Genomic DNA, 9,013 nt, shown 5'->3' with positions numbered 1-9,013 from the left:
CCTCCTGTTCGCTTAAGCTGCCTGGCTGCCGGCCGCCATCTTTGTTGGCAGTTAATTTGCATATCACCCTGATTAGCCAATGGGAAGTGTAGCAGAGGTATGGTTAATTACCATGTTTATCTATTATTAGATAGGATATTTTATACTATATGAGAAAATATATGTATTATGCATATAATCAATATAAAAGTATCTAAAATTATTTGGATTTATTGGTTATATTAGTAAATTCACATTTTTTAATGGAGCGTAAAATAATCAAAACATATAAATTAAACTGAGTCATATGAAATGCCAATATTTGACTGATTTGATCTCACAAAACCAAAATTTTATATGGTTAAACATACAATTTCCTATTTTGGCAAAAAAAAAAAATGTCTTGAACTGTGACATTGGATGATTAAGATCCAGGGAATCTATAATGAATAATTAGTATAATCTCTGTGTTACATCCTATGGGTAAAAACAGATGTTTAGAATATAGTTCTTTTCCTTTACTACTATTAATAACTAAAATGTAGCATTTCTCTAAATGCCATGTTTTCTTTTAAGTGTTTTATATTTATTACCACTGATTTTAATTTTCAAATAGCTATGAGTCTGGTACTTTAGCCTCTTTGGACATATTAGTAACCTGAGGCACAGAGAAGTGAAATAACTTGTAAAAGAAAACCAAATCAATACTGACAACCCCTGGGAAACCAGGCTCCAGAGTCTGCAGAGCCAACCTCTGCTGCATTCCCTTCAAGTTCCACCCGATGAGAGAGATAGAAGTCTGCCAAACCATCAGGGCAAAAGGAGAGGTTTGCTGAGTGGCTGAGATCAGGCTATACTGCACCAGACTGGGATTTGAGTGACCTATCCAATAGTTAGCAGTCATTTGAGGTAGGGAACTTCTTAATTTCACCAAGGGTCAGTTTCTCTATAAGACGCTAGTAGCCTGAGTGTCCTTTCTCAGATGTTGAGTTTCATAGGTGTCCTTACATTGATTTCCACATACATACGTGTGTGTGTGTGTGTGCCCATGCTCAATCTTGTTTTTCCACTGGAGGGGACATTTAAATACTCCTCTAAACCATTTCATTTTACCAACAGTAAATATCATAGATCTTTCTCTATTAGCATATGATTCCTCTAATATTACTTCTTAAAAGGCAGTCAGGTCACAACTAATCAGGCCACTACTAATGGGCAGTGAATTGTTTCCAGATTCCGCCTTTATAAATAACGCTGTTACACACTAGGAGGACTCGGAAGTTGGAGTAGGAGTAGTGTTCTAATGTCAGGCTGCTTCACATTTGCCAGCTGAGTAACTTTGAGCAGAAAATTCAAGCCTTAGTATCATTGCAGTACTTGTCTCTTATGGTTGCTTTAAGATTGCACAATGCCTGAGCCACAGTCACTACTAAAGTCCATAAATGTGAGGTGAAGTAGGGTGAGCAATTGTATACTAATGGCAAGGATTATGACCATATGCCCTGGGCAGCTTTATGAGTATATCTATAGGCTAGATTCCTATCTCAAGTATAAATTCTAGTCAAAGGACACACAAAATTTTAATGAGCTTGAAAAGTTCTCCTCCAACAATGCTGTGTCAAATAATTCTCTATCCAATAGATATGATAGAACTCTTTTCCCATAAACCTCGCCAACATTGCATATAATCAAATATTTTAATCCAGTTTCTGGACATAGCAAGCATTCAACCATTTGTTGAGTGGAAGAATGAACATTTTGAAAAGTTAGTGTATTTTCATTGTTATAATTGGTACTTCCTTAATTATGAGTGTGATGATTTTTTTATATGGTTATACGTCATTTTCCTGAGAAATGTCTTTTTCCATTTTTCTCATTTTTAACAGTTTGTGACATCTATACTAATCAAAGGGTAACATGATAATTAGACTGGGTCAACTGGACATCTTCCATTCGTCCAGTCCTTCTTCTAGACAAAGCCACGGTAGCGGGGACCAAGATAGAGGCAGTTAGGGACAATAAGGCCAGCAGGTGAGGGCGCTTAGGGGTGATCATGCCAGCAAGGGAGGGCGGTTGGGGGTGATTAGGCAGGCAGGCAAGTGAGCAGATAGGAGCCAGCGGTCCCGGATTGCGAGAGGGATGTCTGACTGCTGGTTTAAACATCCCCCGAGGGGTCCCAGATTGGAGAGGGTGCAGGCCGGGCTGAGGGACTCCCCTTCCACCCATGCACAAATTTTGTGCACCAGGCCTCTAGTTTTATTATAACTAGGCAAGATCTCATAATATAGCAAAGATATTATCTCCTTGTTATGTTTGTTGCCAACGCTTTCCTAGGCTGTTGACTTTTGATTTAGAATATAGCATTTTTGTTATATTGATGGAGAGTTTTCAAAGTTTATTCTAGAAAACATGTAGTAATAAATATACATCAGTAGGCATTAAAAAGTTTTATATCTTTAGGATAATGCACAATTCTTTAAAAATCTTGTAAAAATATATTGCAAGAAACAGCCAAGATTTCTGCTATCAATATAAGTAGAGGGAAACAGTAATGCAAATTTATTCTCACACTATCTGGAATTAGTGCTGCTGAGAGTGTTTACCAATATAACCATGAACTAATGTGTAACACACAAGGCTGGAGCAGCGCTCATTTTCACAGTTCATGCAGAGAGGGCCCTCTTCCTACAGCCCTGGTTGCTGTTTAAAGGCCGAGCCTGCACAGCGCAGAGGACATGGATAGCACCTACTTGCAAAGAGCCATTTTTGTTCTGCCATCAGCAGTTTGCTATTTCACAGAATGCCCAAGACCAAAACTGAAACTGCCCTTTAGTACAGGCTCAGCAATATAATAAATATTCTCTGCTCTTTAGAGACATATCATGCCTTAAATAAACTAGACTGATGAAAGTCTAAACTGAATTCAAATGAATTAAAAGGTGATTATTCTTCTAATAGAAGGATTTGTCATGTCATGAAAGGGTTTTTCTAAATATTAAGGTGACTAGAACACAATGCAACTTGGAAAAGAACATTTTAGGGATGCATACATTGCCCAAAGCTTGATTTATGTAAGGTTTTATGGTTAATACCCCTATCTTTAATTTAGGTTTAAAAAAAATCCATTTATTTTTCTATTTGGAAATACAACTTCTCATTTGTCCCATAAAGGAAGATAAAGCTGTTTTATAATTGCACTATTTTAAAAAATGTGTCTAGTAGCAAGTGGAAAACTCCTTTCACCTTGCTTTGCCCATCCCTGTTGCTAACAAGTTTGACCTAACCTTTTTGTTTCCTTGTCTAAACATATACACACAGTGGAGAGTGGTAAAGTGTTTCTAGATAGAACGACAGGGATGACCAATCGTTATGACATGCACTGTGGCTGCTAACCGGCCCAAACGGGGCCCCAAGTGACACCCCCCAACTGCCTATGGCCCCTCACCCCTGACCGACCCTCCTCCCAATTGGGCCCCCCATCCGAATCAGGTATGGGGCTGGCCATCCAACTGCCCATGGCCCTTCCCCTCTGCCAGCCAGCCCTCCCTAACCGCCTCCCCCACCCCCCATAGGCCTCGATCACCGACCAGCCTGAGGGACCCCACCCATGCACGAATTCGTGCACCGGGCCTCTAGTGTAATTATAACTGTGTGAAAGGATATCAGAGACACCAGGGAGAATCACAGATCAAAAAGCAAAAAAAGTGAGTGCAGAAAAATGAAGGGACTACAGACATGCATAGATAGCATATACAGAATCTTAAACTGAAAAAAACAGTATTTGACAGTTGAGATTATTTTGTGATTAAAGTTTTCTATGATTCAATAGTTTTAAAGACCTACCATGGCTAATGACAATAGGATATACTATGCTTTCATCTATCCTATCTAATAATAGAGAAACACGGTAATTAACCGTAACTTTGCTACCCTTCCCATTGGCTAATCAGCGAGATATGCAAATTAACTGCCAACCAAGATGGCGCCCGGCAGCCAGGCAGCTTAAGTGAACATGAGGCTTGCTTTCTCCAGTGACGGAGGAAGCCAAGGTTCCCCGCCTGCCGCAGCCCAGCTCTGAGCTCCAGATGCAACAATGTTGCAATTATAGAAGCTAAACACACCCAGAACCACCCTGAAGGGGGTGTGACCAGCCTGCAAACAGCCATCATTCCCTCATCCAGGCTGGCCAGGCACCCCAGTGAGGACCCTCACCCTGAAGGGGGTGTGACCAGCTGCAAACAGCCATCAACCCGTCATCCAGGCTGACCTAAGCCAGCAAGTGGTCACCCCTGAGGGTTCCCAGACTGCGAGAGGACACAGGCCGGGCTGAGAGACCCCCTACACCCAAGTGCACAAATTTTTGTGCACCGGGCCTCTAGTTTATTATAATCCTCACATTGTGATAAATCCATCAGTGTTTGGTAAATATTTACCAACAAAACAAAACAACAAAAAACACTACAAAAAGCTGAGTAACCAAAAAAGCAGGGTAGAAGAGATTGCCAGTTATTGCCTTGGATAAAACATAGAAACTGGAAACAGTGCTTCCCTAAAATCACCACATGCTTATATGACCTATGTCCCAGACAAGGAAGAGTTACACATGCTGTTGGCTTCACGGGAACATACCTTCACATTCGCTTTTAGTCAGAAAAGTCCCGGCGCGCCAAGGCTTCTGATGGAATCCCGGACAGCACTGGTCACAGCTGTCACCACACGTGTTGTGCTCGCATTCACAGCGGGATTTCTAGTCAAAAGGGGGGAAAACATGCATTCAGCTGCTTTTGTAACCATAAATGAACGGTTTTCCCTGCAAGGTAGAATGAAGAGAAGAGAGAACTCCCAGACTATGGACCAAAATATAACAGTCCTGTCAGTCTGGGAAGCAAGAGGTGCGCGTCTTGGAAGCAGGTATTTGATGGGCACCAGATTCCAGAGGTCCAGGCTAGTTCTGGGCTCACTGGGCTTCAGCTTAGAAGAGAGAGAAGAGAGCAGAGGTCCAATTGGTAGCAATCTTGGGCCAAAGACTAAGATCCCTTCTTTTTTGAATTTAAGGTTTCCCTCAGAGTATTGTTAACATTTGGGAGTGCCTAGAGAGTTGCTCCCTAGGCACTAAAAGGCATAATTACAATAGAAATCAAATGTCCCAGCATGCACCAACAAGCGAGCACACGCGCGCACGTGCACACACACACACACACATGCACACAGTCCTGTCTATGTGCTCTGAGTACAGTCTCTTTTTTAAAAAAAGTATTGAATTGCCCTAGCCCAGTGGTCGGCAAACCGCAGCTCGCGAGCCACATGCAGCTCTTTGGCCCCTTAGTGTGGCTCTTCCACAAAATACCACGTGCGGGCGCACATGTACAGTGTGATTGAAACTTCATGGCTCATGCGCAGAATTTGGTTTTCGGCCTGGGCGAGTCTATTTTGAAGAAGTGGTGTTAGAAGAAGTGGGGGTATCTTCGCTGAGGTCAACCCCTCAGTTTGAGGACGTTTTTAGCAAAGGCCAGCTTAGGAGTACCCTAATTAAGTTAATAACATTTCTATCTCTCTCCCTCTTGCTTCTTCTTTGAAATCAATAAAAATATATTTTAAAAATTATTGAATTTATTGGGGTGACAGACTTCAGGTGTACAATTCTACAATCATCTGTACGTTATACTGTGTGTTCACCACCCCAAGTCAAGTCTCCTTCCATCACCATTTATCCCCTCCTTTACCATCTTCTACCTCCCTCCACCCCCTTTTCCTCTGGTAATCACCATACTGTTGTTTGTGTCGATGAGGTTGTTTTCTTTGCTTAATCCCTTCACCCTTTTCACTCAGCCTTCCAACCCATATCTCTTATGACAGCTGTCAGTCTGTTCTCTGTATCCATGAGTCTATTTCTATTTTGTTTGGTAGTTTATTGAGTACAGTCCTCATTCATGGCATGGAACTGACCCTCCAAGGCTGCCTTGTGGGCTCCCAAAGCTTGGAAACACTGCTCATCGTGACATCTAATAGAGACACACCCTTCTAAAAGCAGCACCTCTAATGTGCCCAGATAATAGTACCAGGGCATTTGAACCTCCCCTTGGAGGTAACATTATGATGCATTAGTCAGAAAAGTGGCTTCTAGAGAAATGCCATTTGTATTACAATTTTAGTAGGAGAAAAAATAAATCTATGCATAGGTAGCTATGTTCACCAATCTTACTATTCAGTATGTTTCTTCCATATACTATACAACAAATGATTTTGTATTTCGCCAGTTTGCTTATGACTGAGAAGAAAGATGCTCACTCATCTTCCTTTTAGTTTGTATTCACTTAATATATTGTCATTAATGAAAAATTTGACCCAAAAGCATGGCAGCATTTTCTGGCCTCGCAATTTCATTCTCTCCTGAATACTCTCTTCCACCCGCTCCTTACTGCCCCTGCCCCACCCCAGTCTCCTGTTCCATGCCATTTATATTCACTTCCATGGACATTTTTCATTTGTTTGCATTAACTTTTCTGATGAAAATTTTTGAAAGAAATGGCCCGGTTGATTGATGGCAGGCGTTCTCCAAAGCTAAATCATATTGTAGGCTGTCATAGCTAAAGAGGTTTCAAAACAGAAAGACCTGTTTGGAGCCCCCCCTTTTTTTGGAGGGGAGAAAAACTAATCTGGTTTCTGATACAGTGATGGCTGATTTCAAAGTCTATCCTAACCACCAGCTCTATTTCCCTCTGGCACAGCTTCCTGTTACACTGTCGAAGCCGAGACCTGACGCCCGCTCACAGAGTCCCTCTCAGGAAAGCCTCTTGAGAAACACTCACAGTTCAGAGCTTCGTTTTGCCTAAGCGTCCTATAAATATACATACGTTTGTCACTGGATCAAGTGGACAAGCCCTGGCATGACCGAAGCAGATGCACATCCCTCCAACCGAAATATCCTTGACCGAGTAGTAATACTGCAAAAAGCAATCAGAGAGAAATCCTGTAAAGACTGCAAGGTGAAAGTAACGGAAGGGAACTGCAATTAAAACCTTTACTTTCTGCTTTTATCCTGAGTCTGAAGCACACTGTGTTTCTCCGGACAACTGAGGGCTAACAGTAGCCCAGAGAGAGAACGCCTCTAATTTATGTTGGGTGGGCATTTTAGAAATGTCTTTTCCACGGGCAGTACAAAGTCCATGCTGAGGCATCTGCTGTTGAGGGCAAGTTGTTATAATTCTTCATTAAAATTGTTTTAGTTTCTTGCAAGAAAATCTCTTTTATTGTCATGAGAGAAACCTCAGTATCCATGGACCATATGTAGACTGTTTTATTTGATGAATTTGAAAAGAATCAGCAAATTTAGGGGAATATACTCATAACAATACATTTCTTAAACAGGAGGAAGTGAAATGGGACTAACTGCAGGATTGACCTAACATAATGTGAGGAGTAAACTAGATGGGCAGAACACTCGCCTCTGTTCATTAGGATGTTAACGAGCCCATACAATTATTTCCCTATCTAAAGTTAAGATAGGGCTATGTTCCTAAATATACCCAGCTTTTCAAAGACTAGTTATAATTATAGAACTGAATTATGTTTTAAATTTTAATTAATATGTATGAAATATTTTATAATCGAGAGTACTTCACATTATCATATGCAATCCAAATAACCATCAGAGTGGCGATGATTCTATTATTCTAATCATTCACATTAAAAAAAAAATTTAGAGAAAATAAGTAGGTAAACAAAAAACTGAATTCCCTGATGACAAAGTTCCCTTTCCATCTACTTTTTTCTTTGTTTGTTTTTGTTGTTTATACATAGCGTCTTTTATAATATTTTTGTTGCATCATCTCAATTGATATACCTGAACTTCGAATTTATGAAATTTGCTAGGAAAGTTAGGTTAAAAGTCTGCTTTTCACTAACCTCATCACATAATAATATAGATACAAATAGGGATATTTGCTTGTAAAGCTGATACAGTAGTTTTTGTAGATGCCTTTAAATTGGGAAATCTGTTTTAATTATAAATGTATAATGTTACACTTTTGAGTCATTGAAAGGAGCTAAAATTCAATATCCCTTTTTATATATTTAAATTTACATGTAGTGTTTACTTTACTTTCAAAAATCATTTAAATGTTGAATTTCACTGCTCTATTTTAAAGGCTCATGTCTAATGAATTCTATATAATAGATGGGCACCCCAATCTCTACTTTGCCTTCTCAAAAGATGATAAAAGAAACACATTTATTGCCATTGATTTTTCCCCCTCTGATAGATATACTGTCAAGAAAGATTAAATTTCCCTTCAAAATTATTTAGTCTTTCTCGGTACATATTTTTAAGTCATGCTGAAATTAAAATTAAAAGGGATTTTTTTAAAACAAGAATCTAACATCACCATAGAATAATCATTACTTCTGTATAAGATAATTTACACTAGGCTTATGTATAATACATGGTAAAATTATTTTAGGTTTAGAAAATACCGAAACCTAACACAAGAAACATGTGTTGTGAGAGGATAACAAAACTTTAAAAGTTATTTTATGATGGAGAGATTTGCGAAGGGTAAATTAAGTAATGAGAAGAGAAAATTTATGAGGGGTATTCATGAACCAATATTCAATATTCAGCAATGGTTCAGCAATTGTTGGCAATAGTCTGACCTTAGGAAGATCATTTTAGAACTAAGAGTTTTGTCCCACAATTTTAGTTTCTTCTACAATGCTCCATTTACCTTTGCTTCTGGTCACACAGTAGAGATTCTCTTAGCATGGATTTATAGCTGAATTGCCCCTCTCGGTAATAATGTCCTGGTTATATAACAGCATGTAGGGGCGGTGACATAATCCAGTGCATGTGGCGGGGGATAGATAGGAGGAAGCACAGTTATGGCTCCTAGCAACCTTCACTGATCATTTGTGTCATAGTCACATAAATCCCAGTTTAACACTAGAAAACAGCAATTTTATTAGCTCCTGTTTTCAAAGATCTGTTGAAAGACTGCTTTAAGCATTTTTTTTTCTGATATCCTATCAGGAAGGAAAA

General features: G+C 39.6%; 1 protein-coding gene across 2 annotated transcripts in view; it reads right to left on the bottom strand.

Annotated features, from left to right (window-relative positions):
• The window catches only part of LAMA2 (laminin subunit alpha 2), a 491,338-nt gene that overhangs the window by 302,990 nt on the left and 179,335 nt on the right, over window positions 1-9,013 (bottom strand). For both annotated transcript variants that reach the window (XM_015557822.1, XM_015557823.1), the window contains exons 6-7: window positions 6,834-6,923; window positions 4,609-4,726 (exon numbers count right to left, since the gene is read on the bottom strand). In XM_015557822.1, the coding sequence (XP_015413308.1) occupies window positions 4,609-4,726; window positions 6,834-6,923 (208 nt within the window). The remainder of the gene's footprint in view (window positions 1-4,608; window positions 4,727-6,833; window positions 6,924-9,013) is intronic.

Source organism: Myotis davidii, unplaced genomic scaffold (assembly GCF_000327345.1).
Source record: "Myotis davidii unplaced genomic scaffold, ASM32734v1 scaffold147, whole genome shotgun sequence".
NCBI classification, from domain to species: domain Eukaryota; kingdom Metazoa; phylum Chordata; class Mammalia; order Chiroptera; family Vespertilionidae; genus Myotis; species Myotis davidii.
Note: the sequence above shows the minus strand (reverse complement) of the source record. Positions and strands in the feature narration are given on the sequence as shown.